Source organism: Octopus sinensis, linkage group LG6 (assembly GCF_006345805.1).
Source record: "Octopus sinensis linkage group LG6, ASM634580v1, whole genome shotgun sequence".
Lineage (NCBI taxonomy): Eukaryota > Metazoa > Mollusca > Cephalopoda > Octopoda > Octopodidae > Octopus > Octopus sinensis.
This window is the reverse complement of record NC_043002.1, coordinates 58800649-58819795: the sequence shown is the minus strand read 5'-3', so window position 1 is coordinate 58819795 and position 19147 is coordinate 58800649. Positions and strand designations below refer to the sequence as shown.

The 19147-nt window shown below is 37.3% G+C and overlaps 1 protein-coding gene across 1 annotated transcript in view; it reads left to right on the top strand.

Moving 5' to 3' along the window:
- The window catches only part of LOC115213444 (clathrin heavy chain-like), a 179621-nt gene that overhangs the window by 106733 nt on the left and 53741 nt on the right, over positions 1–19147 (top strand). The window contains exon 3 of the mRNA XM_029782420.2: positions 18298–18400. Within this exon, the coding sequence (XP_029638280.1) occupies positions 18298–18400 (103 nt within the window). The remainder of the gene's footprint in view (positions 1–18297; positions 18401–19147) is intronic.

Sequence of the window (19147 nt, the reverse complement as noted above, 5' to 3'; positions counted from 1 at the left end):
TTCGCATGTATACAATATAAATAACTGTTAAAAATTAAAGAAATTAAACTCCCTGTAGGGGAGTCACTTTGAGGTCCAGGTAGAAAAATCCACGAAAGCCACAGGTGCCTGAACAACAGGGCAAGAGCCCCCTTTTTTTCTACAGGTGCATGCTCAGAATTGGTCCTTTCACACTGGCCATTCTTCCAATAATAATAATAATAATAATAATGATGATGTTCCACATTTGGCAGAAGGCCATCAGATGTAGGATGATATTGAATCAGTTCCAATATAAATAGTACATCTATTTTATCAACTCCAGAGAGATGAAAAGTAAAGTCTGTGAATGCAGGGTTTGAACTCAGAACATAGAAAGGGTAAAAACATAAATATTGATACAGTATTTAGTCCACTACTCTACCATTTGTTGCACTTTACATCTTCCTATTTATTACTGTTATCATTATTATTATGAAGGTGGCAAGCTGGCAGAAACGTTAGCACGCCAGGCGAAATGCTTAGCAGTATTTTGTCTGTCTTTAACATTCTGAGTTCAAATTCTGCTGAAGTTGACTTTGCCTTTCATCCTTTTGGGGTTGATAAATTAAGTACCAGTTATGCACTGGGGTCGATGTAATTGACTGAGTCCCTTTGTCTGTCCTTGTTTGTCCCCTCTATGTTTAGCCCCTTGGGGGCAATAAAGAAATAAGAATCATCAGCATGAAGGAGCGAAATGCTTAGTGGTATTTCGTCTGCCGCTACAATCTGAGTTCAAATTCTACCAAGGTTGACTCTGCCTTTCATCCCTTTGGGGTCAATAAATTAATTTGAGGCTTTGTGCCTCCAATAGAAAGCATTGTTATTATGAAGGTGGCAGAATCGTTAGCATGCTGAGCAAAATGCTTTGCAGCGTTCCGTCTGTCTTTACATTCTGAGTTCAAATTCTGCTGAGGTCAAACTTTGCTTTTCTTCCTTTCAGGGTCGATAAATTAAGTACCAGTCAGGTACTGGGGTTGATATGATCAACTACCCTTCTGCCTCAAAATTTCAGGCCTTGTGCCTATAGTAGAAAGGATTATTATTATTAAGATGGAGGTGTGGCAGATTTTGTGTATCTTTATGTTCTGAGTTCAAATTCCGCCGAGGTTGACTTTGCCTTTTGTTCTTTCAGAAACAATTGAAAGTACCAGTTACACACTGAGGTCGATGTAATCAACTAGCTCCCACCCCCAAAGTTTCAAGCTTTGTGCCTATAGTAGAAAGGATTATTATTATTATTATTATTATTATTATTATTATTATTATATTATTCTGTGAGCTGGCAGAATCATTAGCACACTGGTCAAAATACTTCATGGTATTTTGCCCATTGCTACATTCTGAGTTCAAATACCGCTGAGGTTGACTTTGCCTTTCATCATTTTGGGGTCGATAAATTAAGTACCAGTGAAACATTGGGGTTGATGTAATCGACTATCCCCCTCCCCCAGATTTCAGGCCTTGTGCCTATAGTAGAAAGGATTATTATTATTATTATTATTATTATTATTATGGCAGCAAGCTGACATAATTGTTCGCACACTGGACAAAATGCTTAGTGGCAGCTCCTCAGGCTCTTTATGTTCTGAGTTTAAATTCCACTGAGGTTGACTTTCCATTTCATTCTCCCAGGATCGATAAAATAAATACCACCTGAGCACTGAAGTCAGTATCATTGATTTAGCATTGTTATTATTATCATTATTAAGGTGGTGAGCTGGCAGAGTCGTTAGCACACCAGAAGAAATACTTAGCAGTATTTTGCCTGTCGCACTGTTCTGAGTTAAAATTCTGCCGAGGTCGACTTTGCCTTTCATCCTTTCGGGGTCAATAAATTAAGTACTAGTGAATCACCGAGCTCGATGTAATCGACTAGTCTCTTCTCCCAAAGCTGCTGCTCTTGTGGTAAAATTTGAAGCCATTATTATTTATTGTCTTTGCACAGCTTCTAATGCTGGAGATGTAATACAGTTCACTACCAGTGAACTAAGGTAGCACTCCTTATTTTTCGAACACCCTCCGGAGTATTCGAGCAGTTCCAAGCAGTGCTGTTTTCTACAAGTACTCCACACTTATTCCAGCCCTTATTTGTTCCATGTGCTTCTCAAGATTTTTGCTTACTGTTCCCAAGGCTCCGACTACCTCCTTTTTCAGCGACCACAACTGCTTAACCTTCCAAGCTAACCTGTCATATTTATTGACTTTTCTTCCTTATCGCATACCTTGTTGTCAACTGGGCATGCTATATCTATGATCCAGCATCGTTTGCTTTCTTTTCCTATATCATTATCATTATTATTATTATTATTATTATTATTATTATTGGAAACTGATGCTGATGTCTATCTAATAATAACCAATATAACTGCTAGTTGGTTGGTTGATTCCTCAGTGGCACTTTAGGTCATAAAGACAGAGAGATAGAGAGAGGGAGATAACATAGGAGGTGCAGAATGAGTGTCTTGTATACTTCTGAAAAATATACAAATTTTTAATGAAATTTTGCAGTGATAGGTTTTTGATTGAGTAGACTGCAAATTTATTGATAAAATTTAGAGAAATTATGACATACATTTATTGCAGATATATAAATGAGAAATTTGTTTTAATTTAATTTTAAGGTAATAAATATTTTTATTTTGAAAATTTGTCTTCAATTCACCATTTTGTATAAACACCAAGAAATTCATTAAAAATATAATTACTGTATATATGTGTGTGTGTTGTGTGATCATCATCATTTAACATCCGCTTTCCATGTTGGCATGGGTTGGACGTTTGACTGAGGACTGGTGAGCCAGAAGGCTGCACCAGGCTCCAATCTGATCTACAGCCGGATGCCCTTCTTAATGCCAACCACTCCGAGAGTGTACTGGGTGCTTTTACATGTGACTGGCATGAGGGCCAGTCAGGCAATTCTGGCAATGACCACGCTCAAAAGGTGTTTTTTTTACATGCTACCTGCATGAGAGCCAGTCTGGCAGCCCTGGCAACGACCATGCTTGAAAGTTGTTTTTCATGTGCCACCAGCACATGTGCCAGTAAGGTGACACTGGCAACAATCACGCTTGAATGTTGCTTTTTACATGCCACCAGCATGGGAGCCAATCCGTAGCCCTGGCATTGATCACATTGATGTGCTTTTAATGTTCCACTGGCACGCATGCCAATCAGGTGGTACTGTCATTGGCCATGTCAGCAATTTTGATTTGATTTGATTTCACTTGCCTCAATAGGTCTTCGCAAGCAAAGTTTATTGTGCCATATTTCTTGATATTGCCCACGGTGGGAAAAGTTGCTCTTAACACTCTGTTATTAAAATAATGAGTAAATCTCATCAGTAGACTATTATTATCATTATTATTCTTATTAGGTGGTGAATTGGCAAAACTATTTCAGTGCCAGACGAAATGTTCAATGGCATTTCTTCTAGTTTTATGTACTGAGTTTGGATAAATTAAGTACCAGTTGAGCACTGGATTACTACTACTTCTACTACTACTACTACTTATTATTATTATTATTATTATTATTATTATTATATTATTATTATTATTATTTTTATTATTATTATTGCCATGGTCAACTTTGCCTCTCATCCTTTCGGGGTTGATAATTAAGTACCAGTCAAGTACTGGGGTTGATATGATTGAATTACCCATTCCCCACAAATTTCAGGCCTTGTGCTTATAGTAAGAAAAGATTATTATAATTATTATTATTGTACCTTAGCTGCTCTGGTTGTAAACTTCAATGGAATTTTTTTTGTGAACATTGTATAAGACATTCTGAAGAGAAAGTGGGTTTTAAAAACACTGTCGCCCAACTCTAATTAGGTGAAATCACAGCCATTTTTCTCCATTGTCTACAGTCAAGAGATAAATATTTTTATTAAAAATGTCAACAAGTTTGACATATGAAGAGGCGAATAGCAGTGGGAGGTAACCGTAACAGCCATGGTATGAGGAGGAGGAGGAGGACTCAGTTTTGCCATAAAGCTTGAAAGTTATGCTTGTTGAAGCAAAAAAAAGTGGTTTTATCCTTAATCTCTTTGGTGAAATGTAAAAGTAAGTTGTGTGTGTATGTGTGTGTGCATGTATGCACTTTGATAATAGCAACAGTGCACTAGTAAAATGCAACAGCTGGACAGAGCAGCATTATGGTAAAGAACAATTACAACAACAAGTGCAGGCATGGGTGTGTGGGTCAGAAGCTTGCTTCTCAACTCTGTGGTCTTGAGTTCAATCCCACCGCACATCACCTTAGGCATGTATTTTCTACTATAATCTTAGTCCTTGTGAGTGGATTTGGTAGATGGAAGCTGAAAGAAGCCTGTTGTATATATTAGTCATACTGCTTGTAACTGGGGTTTGAACTGACATCTACTATTAGATGTTTGGTATGAAGATTTAGCTACGGTAAATAAAATTTAGAGTCAATATCATCTTCAACCATTATCCTTATTCCTTGAAGTCCAACACAATGATGCGATTATACATAATCCAATGTGGTTATACATAACCCATTACAATTGGTGACCCCTGACGGCTAACTCTGTTAGAAAAAAAAGGGGTATACTGCTCTAACAATGGCCAATCTAATGTAGGTCACTCATTATCTATTTCAACTTTTCATGGCATAGAAAAAGTTAAGGAGTCAAGTGGAAAACACATAGATCTGATCTGTGTTCTTCCTTGACAGAACAATACAGCATGTGGCTAGGGAGAATTTCTAGATTCAATTTCAAATCTCATGTAGGGCCAAATGAGGTCTCTACATTTGGGTTATATAAGTAAACAGTTCAAAAGAGAAAAAGAAACATCAACCCAATATTAATAACATTTTTTCACCCTTCTAATGTAGTTATACCCTGTTATATTTAAAATTCAAATCCCTTCTACTTTTTCGAGCCAACTTTGAATGCTCTTCTGCATCTCATCTATTTTGGAAAGGGAGAGGGAGGGTAGTTTTCAGCCCTGCTTCTTATTCCGTTTCAAGTTTGTGGGTTTTACATTTTATTGCACCACTTGCCCTACATACAGGTCTTGCTTGTAAATGTGGAACGTTTACAGGTAAGACCAGTTATAAATAAAAGATGATCTATATAGGAATTTCAAATGAGGATTAGAGCTGACATTGTGTGTGTGTGTGTGTGAAGGAGTGGTAGGAAGGTATTTTGTCACAGGCAAATCTCAAATTGTTCTTTATGAATGTATGAAGTTATATTTGGGTGTGTTTGTGTTTAGACAGACAGACAAACGGATAGGTAGATAGATAAATAGATAGATAGACAGATAGACACAAAGTTAGAGGATAGGTGAGCAGAGAGAGAGAGAGAGATTTTTCTATAACCTGCCTATATTGGTAAAACAACCATTACATAACTGCTTGCTTTGGGGTTTTCTTAACTGACTTAGATTAGGTTCCCTGCTTTACTTCATGGTTGAATAGCAGAAAGGATATACAGCTGTAAAATCAATTGATCTTAACAAAAAGCCACAGCGTTATGCAAGCATGGAAAATTAGATGAGAAACAGCTAGCAAGGCAAAGGAATCTATTTTCTGTTCTAAAGGAATATTTAGAAATAAGGCCTAAGCATGGATATAGGCTTCTGGTTCAGTTCTTCTGCATGACACCTTGGGCATGTGTCTTATACTATAGCGCTGGATGGATTTGGTCCTTGGAAACTGAAAGAAGCCTGTCATGTGTATACATATGTGTATGTGTGTATGTTTGTGTCTTGACATTGCAAGATAGTCCACCACAAGCATCCATATTATACAAGCAGTGTCCATTGGTTCCAGTCTTCCATGGAAAGGGGAAAGAAAAGACATGTCTGGTCATGGGAAAAGATTACCTTATTTGGGGACAGGTGGGGGGTGGACACAGGAAGACAAAGGAAATACAAACTCACTCTCTCATACACATGCAAGTACACATACACACACACACACGATGGGCTTCTTTCAGTTTCTTTTGGCCAAATCCATTCAGAAAGTTTTGGTCAGCCCTGGGCTATAGCAGAAGACACTTGCCCATGGCACAGTACAGTGGGACTGAACCCAAAGCCCCGAGCAACACCTGTGCCTCGTTTTTCTAAGTATTTCTCTAGGACACAGGAAATGCATTTCTTTGTTTTGCTAGTTGTTTTCCATCCAGTTTCCCTTGCTTGCCTTGATGTGGTGTTCAAAAACCACCTTAGCCATGAAGAAGCTATCGGTTTTACAACTGATGACCCAACCATGAAACAAGTACTGGGTTACACGTTACTAGTAGCAATCGAGAATGACCTCACACACACATGTGAGTTTATTAGTAAGAATAAGGCTTACAGTACAGAATAAAGTATTTTTCAAGAAGTAGAGTATAAAAACAATGTATGAATATATAAAGTGTCACAGATGCCTATACACTGTGACTTATCAACAGACAACATATTTAGCCCCACCCCCTTCTAAATAACAATATTTCATTGTGTTAAAAGAAAGTCATTGTTCTCCCTCCATGGGGGCCTGTATGAATGGGTTTAATGTGAAGAAAGCATAAATTAATGATCTAGCCAATGGAATCAAATTGCTTGTAATATTAATGTCTGCCTATATAAACAAATAATGTGCACATATCTGGAAAGAGAATATATTTTGTGTAATGACAGCCAAATGTGAATTGGGGGAAACCTTCCTATTTAGTACAGCACACACACACACACACACAGCTCACAGTTTTGTGTCCTTGTTGTCTGTGATGATCTTTCATTTTTGTAAGTACAGCTGTGTGTGTGATATATGTAAATATGTGTGTGTGTGTGTGTATATATATGTGTGTGTGCTAAATATGTTGTCTGTTGATAAGTCACAGTGTATAGGCATCTGTGACACTTTATATATTCATTCAGGCGCAGGAGTGGCTGTGTGGTAAGTAGCTTGCTAACCAACCACATGGTTCCGGGTTCAGTCCCACTGCGTGGCATCTTGGGCAAGTGTCTTCTGCTATAGCCCCGGGCCGACCAATGCCTTGTGAGTGGATTCGGTAGACGGAAACTGAAAGAAGCCTGTCGTATATATGTATATGTATATATATGTATGTGTATGTTTGTGTGTCTGTGTTTGTCCCTCTAGCATTGCTTGACAACCAATGCTGGTGTGTTTACGTCCCCGTCACTTAGCGGTTCGACAAAAGAGACCGATAGAATAAGTACTGGGCTTACAAAGAATAAGTCCTGGAGTCGATTTGCTCGACTAAAGGCGGTGCTCCAGCATGGCCGCAGTCAAATGACTGAAACAAGTAAAAGAGTAAAAAAGAGTATATGTGTGTGTGTGTGTATGTGTGTGTGTATATATATGTGTGTGTGTGCATGTGTATATATATGTGTGTGTGTGTATGTATTCTTTTGTTTCAGCCATTTGACTGGCCATGCTGGAGCACTGCTTTTAGTTGAACAATTCAAGCCCAAGACTTATTTTTTGTAAGCCTAGTACTTATTCTATCAGTCTCTTATGCCAAACTTCTAAGTTACAGGGGATATTATCATCATCATTGTTCGACCGTGGTCGAGACAATGGAATTTACTATGTTACGCCAGACTTCATGGTCCATCATAGCATTACGGAGGTCCTGTTGCTGGATGCCTGTATCCCTGGAGATTACATCAGGGTAGGAGAGTGTGCGCCCTCTGGTATTGCGAGTAGATGGCTTCCAGAGGAGAAGAGTAGAAATTACTTCTTTTTCAGCTCTGCAACAATGTCCAGCAAACTGGACTCTCCTACCTTTCACAAGAGATGACACAGGTGGTAGTTTCCCATATATTTGCATTTTGGTTGGATGGCGCTTCCACGAGAGATTTTAAGCTCTCATAAGGAGGCGAGTGTAGGTTCCATCCAACTGCCTCTCAAGCTTCTTTGATAACGTCCAGGTTTCTGAGCCATATAGTAGAATTGGTTCGACTGTGGCTTTGAATATTTCAAGTTTGAAGTCTCTACTTAGATTTGATGACCAGATCTTATGCATGTCATTACAGGCTGACCAGGCCATACCCTTTCTAGTTAGAAAGTCTTTTCCAGATGATGATATGTATGACCCAAGATATTTATAATCAGAAACCATATTTAAAGGCGCACTGTTGAGAGTATGAATGATGCAATCACTGTTGGACAGGCACTTGTTTATGTATTCAGTTTTGGCCTCATTGAGGTAAAGACCTACACAATTTGAGGCTTGTTCAAGAGATTGTAAAAGAGACTGGGCATTGGAGAGAGAATCACTGATAAGAGCGTGATAAGAGCGATGTCGTCAGCAAAGTCAGTGTCTGTCAAGTACTCAGCTGGGTGTCTGGAACTTCTTCTTGGTTTTATTTCAAAGCCCTTGCCAGAGATGGTATCAACTGACATACGTAGCACATAATCAACAACAACATTAACACACCAACACTGGTTGTCAAGCGATGGTGGGGGGACAAACTCAGACACAAATGCACAGACACACAAACATACACACAAACACACACACACACGATGGGTTTCTTTGTTTCTGTCTACCAAATCCACTCACAATGCTTTGGTTAGCCCAAGGCTGTAGTGGAAGACACTTGCCCAAGGTGCCATGCAGTGGGACTGAACCAGGAACCATGTGATTGGGAAGCAAGCATCTTACCATACAACCATGTATATATATTCTTTCTATTAAAGGCACAAAGCCTGAAATTTTGTGGTGGTGGAGGCTTGTCAATTACATTGACCCCAGTACTTAGTTCATCAACTCTGAGAAGATGAAAGGTAAAGTTGACCTTGGCAGAGATATGTAATAAATATATTTGTGTGTCTATAAGTGTTGGAGTGGCTGTGTGGTAAGAAGCTTGCTTACCAACCACATGGTTCCGAGTTCAGTCCTACTGCGTGGCACTTTGGGTAAGTGTCTTCTACTATATCCTCAGGCTGACCAAAGCCTTGTGAGTAGATTCGATAGACAGAAACTGAAAGGAGCCCATCATATAAGTGTGTGTGTGTGTCTGTGTTTGTACCCCCACCATCGCTTGACAACCGATGGTGGTGTGTTTACATCCCTATAACTTAGCAGTTCAGCAAAAGTGATTGATAGAATAAGTGCTAGGCTTACAAAGAATAAATCTTGAAACAAATAAAACAGTAAAGAGTGTGTGTATGTGTGTTTATATATATATATATATATATATATATATATATGCATGCATGTATGTATATATATATTTATCTTCTAAATAAATATAGTTATATCTGTCTGTGTATTTCTTTCTCTATATATATGAGTGTGTGTGTGTGCAGTGGCTAGATGATATGTTAAAGCTACACCAAGGAGTATATGTTACTCGTGTTTAAGGAGAAACTTGAGTGACGCTTAATCAAATATGACTAATGATTCAATGATTAATCAAGATATGTTAGAATTGTATGTATCTCTCACGTTTTAGTCTCTCTCTCTCCCCCTCTCTTTGTTCAGTCTTTCCTTCACCCCTCTCTCCCTCTCTTTGTTCAGTCTTTCCTTCACCCCTCTCTCCCTCTCTTTGTTCTGTCTTTCCTTCACTCCTCTCTCCCTCTCTCCCTCTGTCTGTACTGTCATGATCTGACACAGAACTCTGCTGTTTAATTTGAAAACTTTAATCATATCTGTATTGTGAGGACATACTTAGCTATGTGGTTGAGAAGGTCAATTTACAAACATTTGATCCCGGTTCAGTCCCCAAATTTTTTTTTGTTTCTTTAAATGTGGCAGCTAATGCATTTTGAGTGAAATTTGAGGTAGGGAAGTATGTGTGTGTGTGTGTGTACATATGTGTTTATCTACACGTGTATGTATATGTGTGTTTATACATGTGAGTATGTGTATACATGTGTATATATACACGTGAGTGTGTGCATGTGTATATACATTTGTGTTTATGTACACACATTTATATATGCATGTGTGTTTATACATGTTTGTATATATACATGTGTGTGTGTGTATACATGTGTGTTTATCTACCTGTGTGTATATGTGTATATATTTATATGCCCATATGTGTGTATACATGTCTATATATACACGTGATTGTGTGTATGCACATGTGTATATACACTTGTGAGTATATGACTGTGTATACATGTGTGTCTGCATGTGTGTGTATATGTACATGTGAGTATGTGTGTATATATACGTATATACATATATACATATATGAGTGTGCGTGTATATACATGTACATGTGAGTGTGTTTGTGTATGCATGTGTGTGTATACATGCATATATATACACATGTGATTGTATGTGTGTTTGTATGCATGTGTGTGTATATACACGTGAGTATGTGTATGTATGTTAATGTTTGCTGACATGAAATAGTGCATGAAATTGTGTAATTTCACCACCAGACACGTCAACATTGTCACATCATCATCATCATCAGTAGCAAGAACATCATCTTAATTATCACCTGGAATATTATCATCTCATCAGAAACTTCATCTCTCCATCATCAAATTTCCATCTTCATCGTATTATTCATCACCATCAACATCATCTTCATCACTGTACATCATTATGATCATCAACAGAATTCTTAGATGCAGGCATGGGTGTGTGGTAGGAAGCTTGCTTCTTGACCATATGGTTCTGGGTTCAGTCCCACTGTGTTCAGTCCCACCTTGAGCAAGTGTTTTCTATAGCCATAGGCTGACCAAAGCCTTGCAGGTGGATTTGGTAGACAGAAACTGAAAGAACCCTTTTATTTGTATGTCTGTGTGTGTGTGTGTGTATGTTTGTGTTTGTCCCCACTCAGTGCTTGACAACCGCTGTTTGTGTGTTTATGATCTTGTAACTTAGCTGCTCAACAAAAAAGCCTGATAGAAAAAGTATCAAGCTTCAAAAAGATGTGAGTATTGGGGTCGATTCGTTCAACTAAAAATTCTTGAAGGTGGTGCCCCAGCATGGCCGCAGTCTAATGACCGAAACAAGTAAAAGATAAAAGATATTTATTTTATTATTATTAGTGAGCTGGCATGACCATTTCCTCACCAGACAAAACAGCAGCATTTCTTCCAGTTTTACATTCTGAGTTCAAATTCTGCTGGATTCGACTTTACTTTTCATCCTTTTGGGGTCGATAAAATAAGTACCAGTTGAGCACTGGGGTCGATGTAATCAACCTAGTCCAATCTCCTTGATCATGCTGGCCTTGTGCCAAAATTTGAAACCATTATTATTATTATTTTTAAAGCAGCAAGCTGGCAGAAACATTAGCACACTGGGCGAAATGCTTAGCGGTGTTTTGCTGGTCAGTATGTTCTGAGTTCAAATTCCACTGAGGTCAACTTTGCCTTTCATCCTTTTGGGGTCAATAAATTAAGTACCAGTTCAGTGTTGGAGTTGATCTAATCGACTGCCCCCCCACCCTGTCCCCAAAATTTCAGGCCTTGTGCCTATTATAGAAAGGATTATTATTATTATTATTATTATTATTATTATTATTATTATAGTACTGCCTTACTAGATGGTTTACAGTGTTTTTCTCAGGTTAAAGGTCAACATAAACATTCATATTTTTTCACATTCTGCAGCATTAATTAACTTTATGACAACAATAACAAAAAAAAATGGTCTAGAAATATTTTATTGATTTGCTTTACTTTTACTTTTTCTTCTGATTTCTCATCTTTTTCTTCTTTTTCTCCTCCTCCCTTCTTTATTATTATTATTATTATTATTAGGGTGATGAGCTAGCAGAACTGTTAGCACGTTGGACAAAATGCTTAGTAGTATTTTCATCTGCTGCTATGTTCTAAGTTCAAATTCCACCAAGGTCTACTCTGCCTTTCATCCTTTTGGGGTCAATAAAATAAGTACCAGTTACGCACTGGGGTACCCCCTTCCCCATAAAATTTTCAAGGTCTTGTGCCTAGAGTAGAAATAAATAATAATAATAATAATAATAATAATTATTATTATTATTATTATTTTCATCTTCCTTCTGTTTCTTTTCTTTCTTCTGCTCATTCTTCACTTCTCCCTTTATCTTCCTTTGTCTTCTCTTTTGCTTTTCTTCCCCTTCCTCCCCCTCACCAACCCTTATTCTCCTCCTCAACCTCCTCTTCCTCCACATCATCCTCTTCCCTTTCCTCAACCTCCTCCCCAATCCTATTCTTATTTTCCCTCTCCTCTTATTCTCCTCCTCATCCATATCATCTTCCTTCCACTCCTCCTTCCCTCACCATTCCTCCACATCCTGCTCCTCCTCCTTGTCCTGTTCTTCCTCATCCTGCCCCTCCTCATCCTTGTCCTGTTCTCCCTCCCTTAATTTTACCCATTATTACTATTACCCCCACCTCTCCCCACCCACTAACTGTCATGATCTATGAGAAGCAAAATAGATTCAGTCATTCCAACCACCCCCACACCCCACCCCACCTCATTCTAAATCAATCAATTCTGAAATAATTATTGTTTCCTTCAGAGACCATTCTAGAGAGGAATCACCGATAGCTCATCAATAGATAATCATTTTTAGCTCGTTTTTAATAGTTCTCTTTGCATCAACATTTGCATATAATAATAATATTAATAAGAATAATAATAATAAATGAACATACAAATATAATAAAATGAAATAAAATATAAAACAAACGCGATGTTTTATAATTTTTGTCTCTCATATTTCTAAAGCTAATAATTCTTGTCTGTTATTTTGCTGGTTATTTGATTCAAAAACTGAAGAATTTTTTTTTCTGTTTTGTTTAATGATATTTTTAATTAAACCAAATTGAAATGCTAATTAACAGTTAATATCTACCATACATGAAACATTAGAGAAAAAAATGCCAAATAACCGACTCACATCATGATGTAAATCTCATGGATGCATTGAACTATAGACTCAAAAGCAGATATCGATTAGTTTATGGTTATGCATTATGTACTCTGAAGAGTTAATTTTAGCTGTTAAGAGGTCAGGACCTGGTCAATAACTGATGCTTTAATATTCAGTTTAGCTAAAATGCTTTCTATAAACTATCTTAACTGGAACGAATAAAGTTAATACCGTTTATTTGTTGTCTGGAAGTAATTTGAGTTAGCTACTTTTGCAGGTGTAGCATGGAATCAGTCGGTAAAGATTTGTCCCGCAGAAGGTGGTCAGCAGGGAGGGGCGTTATCTCATGAGTCAATGGGAGATAGGAACTTCTTCACCACATGCTTAGTCTTTCCATGTAATGTGTCTTTCGAATGTCGGCATGGTGAAGACTAGTCTTTTTGTTGTTTTTCAGCTTCAGGTCAATGTGATAAGATTATTCCAGCCTTATCTATCAATAGCCGTCATCGTCATTTTAATGTCCACTTTTTTTTCCCTTACTTGTGTGGGTCAGGCAGAATTTGATGAGAAATTTCCCACGGCCAAAAGCCTTTCTTGGTACCATCCCCCACCTACTTCTAAGGGCCACACATTTTCTCCAAGAATGAGTGGAAATGAACAACGACATTTGTATGATGGTGATGCTCATTTGCAACTGTCATGTGATATCAAGACAAGGTTGCACTCACACACAGAGTAAGCTTCCTTCAGTTTACATCTACCAAATCCACTCACAAGGCTTTGATCAATCTGGGGTTACAGATCAGCCACAGGGTTGGTAAGCAAGCTTCATAGCCACCCTCAGATATTTTATCTAGAATCACATTATTCAATTCCTCATTTCGTTTTTAAAATGATAATAAGATGTGGCTTAAAAGAGCTTAAGTGCACTTGTTACTTCTTCCAAGTTAAACCTCCAGGAGGACACAGAACTACCGTCATAACCTAATCTGCAGTGCTACTGTCTGTGATATACTCTGCCACCATCTACTCTGCAGATCATGAGATATTTCTGATATTCAAACATCTAGAATAGTTATTTTAGCTGCTGTATGAAGCAAAATCCATATTTTGGTAATTACTCAAAGTGTTCTTAGATCACACACAAGACTTTTCTAGTATCTCCTTTTCATAAAGAACTTGTATGGTGATGGTTTTCTACTGCACTCTGTTGCTCTCCTATCTTCTTCTTCTTCTTCTTCTTCTTCTTCTTCTTCTTCTTCTCCTCCTCCCCTCCTCCTTCTTGATGTTTGGCCAAATTCTTCAGGTCATTCTCTCATAGAATTTTTTTTCCCCTTTTGGTCTTTTCTCATTTCTCTATCCATCTTTCCATCCGATATGGCTCTCTATAATAATCTTGTTTGAAAAATAAGGTGTACTAGTGAGGTTACAGTATTGTATTACAAACCACCCGGTCAGGAGGTTCAAATTTACCACAGTTATTTTGCTGGCTGAAAATGACTGGCCTGTGCCAAAATTAGAATTATTTATAGGTGCAGGCATGGCTGTGTGGTAAGTAGCTTGCATACCAACCACATGGTTCCGGGTTCAGTCCCACTGCATGGCACATTGGGCAAATGTCTTCTACTATAGCCTCAGGCCAACCAAAGCTTTGTGAGTGGATTTGGTAGATGGAAACTGAAAGAAACCCGTCGTATGTATATATATGTATATGCGTGCGTGTTTGTGTCTCTGTGTTTGTCCCCCCAACATTGCTTGACAACCGATGCTGGTATGTTTACGTCCCCATAACTTAGCGCTTCGGCAAAGAGACCGATAAAATAAGTAATAGGCTTACAGAGAATAAGTCCTTGGGTTGATTTGTTCAACTAAAGGCGGTGCTCCAGCATGACTGCAGTCAACTGACTGAAACAAATAAAAAGAATAAGAAGAAAAGAATATATTTCCTTGATAAATTTTGGTTGGATAAAAATCGTTACACATGGAAACAAAAACTTCAGATTCAGTAATGCTTTCTCCATCTTGCCAACTTTTATATATTTGAACAACTTAGTCAAAATAAAAAAAATCAAAATTTTCAAGTACTTTTTACGTGGCACCAGTACCCATGGGATTACCAAGTGGCTTGCAAAGAAAGGATCTTTGAGCTATGAGAGGGACAGGAGGAGCTGTGAGAAGTGACCATGTGCCAGGTGAGAGAGGTTGGAATATAATAGAGGGACAGGAGGAGCTGTCTTACTGCAGAGGAAATACTTGGCTACACCAATAGGACAAGGAAAAAGAGGGAGCTAGAGGGAGAGAGAGAGACAGAGATAGACAGACAGAGAAAGAAAGATAGAAACACTCAGAGAGAGAGAGAAAGAGAGAGATGTTACAAGAAGTTTGTGTCCTAGAACTAAAGGTGGTCTCGGGTTTAAACACTTGCAATTAATTATTGCAATGTTACCTACATCAGTAATAGATTCTGCTTTGTGGTCCATCTTTTATGCCTATATGGAGTTGCCATGAAATGTTATTGATCATTGATATAGCATTACACCAGTGCTAGGACAACAAGCCACTGTCTTCTTTGACTGATTGTCCCGAAACCGTCGTTTCCAGCACACAAACAATACTTAACCATGAGTTAATTTATGCAACTGTTACACAACAATGTCAACAAGCTAGACATTTAAGTGTGAGAACCAAATAAGTAATTACTTAACTCTGGTGCTTGGTGACATCAAACACCACCATTACCACCATCACTGCCATTATCACCACTACCATCACCACCACCACCGCCTTCAGTGAAAGAGGTTTTATTAGTGCTGTGTTTGGGTCAGAAAATCTGTTAGTTTTTCTCAAATAAATTGACCTGAGCTAGTCACCTCTTCGAAATTATTCAGAGAGATAAATGCTTGCAGAGAGAAGTCATTACTAAGTGAGTTGGAATGTTGCAAATATTTCATGGTTTTTTTTTTATATATCTCTTCTGCACAAAATGAGTGTTTTTTTTTTTTTTTTTTTTTTTTTTTAATTCAAAGATGTTAGAACAGCAAAAGGCTTTCAGTTTCCTTTCAAAAAATTCTCTGAATTGGTAATCTTAGTGATTTTTCTATTTTATTTTTTTATTTCATTATTTTTTTACTCCACTACTGACATTTTTTTTTTTACTTTGCTCTTTTATGCATTTCAATCACTGGACTAAAACCATGCTGGGGCACTGCCTTGAAGGGTTTAGACCACTGACACTCAAAACCATGGACCCCTTTGATTTCTGTTTTACTTTCATAATTAAAAATTATAAAGAATTGTATTCTTTTATTCTTTTCAATCATTTGACTGTGGCCATGCTGGAGTACCATCTTTAGTCAAACAAATTAACCCCAGGACTCATTCTTTGTAAGCCTAGTACTTATTCTATCAGTCACTTTTGCCGAACCGCTAAGTTACGGAGATATAAACACACCAGCATTGGTTGCTAAGCAATGGCGGGACAGACAAACACAGACACACAAACATACACACACACACATATACGACAAGCTTCTCTCAGTTTCTGCCTACCAAATCCACTCACAAGGCTTTGATCAGCCTGAGGCTATATAGTAGAAGACACTTGGCCAAGGTGCCACGCAGTGGGACTGAACCTGGAACCATGTGGTTGGTAAGCGAGCTTCTTAGCACACAGCCATGCCTGCACCTATAAAAAGAAAATTGTTAAAATATTTTGTGTATTGTAGAAGTATGACCAATTTTATTATTCTTTTGTTTTAGTCAATTGACTGTGGTCATACTGGAGCACTGCCTTTAGTCAAACAAATCGACTCCAGGACCTACTCTTTGTAATCCTAGTACTTATTCTATCAGTCTCTTTTGCTGAACCACTAAGTTACAGAAACATAAACACACCAGCATCAGTTGTCAAGCGATGGTGTGGGGGACAAACACAGACATACAAACACTCACACATATATACATATATATATATATATATATATATATATGTGACGGGCTTCTTTCAGTTTCCGTCTAGCAAATCCAATCACAAGGCTATCATCCTTTCGAGGTCGATTAAATAAGTACCAGTTATGCACTGGGGTCAATGTAATCGACTTAATCCCTTTGTCTGTCCTTCTTTGTCCTCTCTATGTTTAGTCCCCTGTGGGCAATAAAGAAATATGTATGTGTATGTTTTTTGTATCTTTAATAGTTGAAATGAATGTTGTTGGTTGACTTCTCCAGTCGTACTTTACACTACATAGAGAAATGGGTGAGAGTAAGAGAGATACAGAGTGAGTTAACATGAGAAGTGCAGGATGAATGTAGATACTAGGCTTGGTGGTAGGCAATGAGTATAGAAATGATACACACACACACACACACACACAAAGAGTGTGAGAGGGTGAGAGAGAGAATCAGAGAAACAGGAATAGAAGGAGTAAACGTCAAGTTATGGTAAGAATTATACAAATGAGGAATTTGTTTTTATGTAATTTCATTTTAGGGTAATAAATATTATTCTTTTAAAAATTAGTAGTCATTTCACCAACTTGCATAAGCACCAAGAAATTTGGCAAAAGTATACATAGGTGCAAGCGTGGCTGTGTGGTAAGAAGTTTGCTTACCAACCACATGACATCTTGGGCAAGTGTCTCCTACTATATAGCCTCAGCCCAGCCAAAGATTTGTGAGTGGATTTGGTTGACAGGAATAGAAAGAAGTTCATTGTGTGTGTGTATATGTATATATATATATATATATATATTTTTATATATATATATATACTTTCAGTGCAAATGGTTTTGTTATATGATGCCAGGTTTTACAATCCTATGTGTATATAAAATGGTATTTATATATAAGCCTAAAGCTTATAGCGATCACTGTGCAATTACTAATGAAAATAGTCTAATAATGGGGCATATACGCCCTTGAGAGAAAAAAGTAGGCTTTTCTAGGCTGTCCCACACAGATAGGAAAGTCTATTTTTTTCTGTTGAGGGCTTATATGCCCCATTATTAGACTATTTTCATTAGTAATTGCACAGTGATCGCTATAAGCTTTAGGCTAATATATATATATACACACAACTTATAAACAAGAGCAAAAGAAAAAAAATTCTAATGCCAAATACGCCGAAAATAGACTTAAATCTATTTTCGGCACATTTGACATTAAAATTTTTTTCTTTTGCCCTTGTTTATAAATTTAACCTTTAGAGGTATTTTTTGATATGCTGGCCATTGATAGAATTTTTTTCGAAAAATTTTATCCTATATTAGATGTATATATATATATATATATATGTATAAAGCACCGAGAAATTTCAACTGTAATTATTGCACGTATCCCATATTTCCTAATATGACCCCATGGTGGCAAAAGTACACTTCCCATCATAAGTAGGGTATCACTCTAGTCTTTATATATTTCCTATCGCTTTAATGCTTACATTTTCTTAAACTTTCTCTTACAGGTCACTGTACTGAATCCCCGAGAAGGTACAAAGATATATGCTGGTTCTACATTTGCAGATTCTTTAATAATGAACCCATCACACCCTCTCATTGCTCTAAAAGGTAGGTAAAATAAGTAAACCTTATCTTTCTCACAATATTTCTTTTTAACCCCTACCCAGGAAATTTCTTTTGAGAAAACGTTTCCTTTTCAGACAAATTTTTTTATTGTTTTTTTTTTAATAATATTTTTAATGCTGATTATGGAAATAACTTTTGTTTTTATCTATTTCCAATATTTTATTTGAAATTTTATTTTGAAGATACCATTTTCGCCAAAAACAAGATAACTCGTCTTTCCATATTTTAAAAATATTTTTTCATTTATTGCTTTTTTTCTTTTCCAGCCTTATCATCAAAAGTAATGGGGAATTACACATTTATTTTACTCTTTTTTTTTTTTCAGCCTGTCTGCTCAAAAATCTTTTTTTTTTTAATATATTTATTTTCCTGTGCTCGACATCTGTGTGTAATTTGTAAAAAAAAAAAAGCAGACAAAAATGAGAAATGCCGGAAATTGGCATATAAACTCATCTGTGGCTGTTTTTTAAATTCTATGCTTTGGACAAGTTTACTTGTTGCACTCTGAAAAAGACAAATTCGGTGAAGACGAGTTAACTCATCTTTGCTAGGTTAGGGGTTAGATTATTCTTTCCCTCATGAAACTGAAGTATCTAGCATTCAAAAATATTCTTCTCTACTCTAGGCACAAAGCCTGAAATTTGGGGGGAGGGGACCAGTTGAGTAGATCACCCCCAGTATGCAACTGGTACTTAATTTATCGACACCGAAAGGATGAAAGACAAAGTC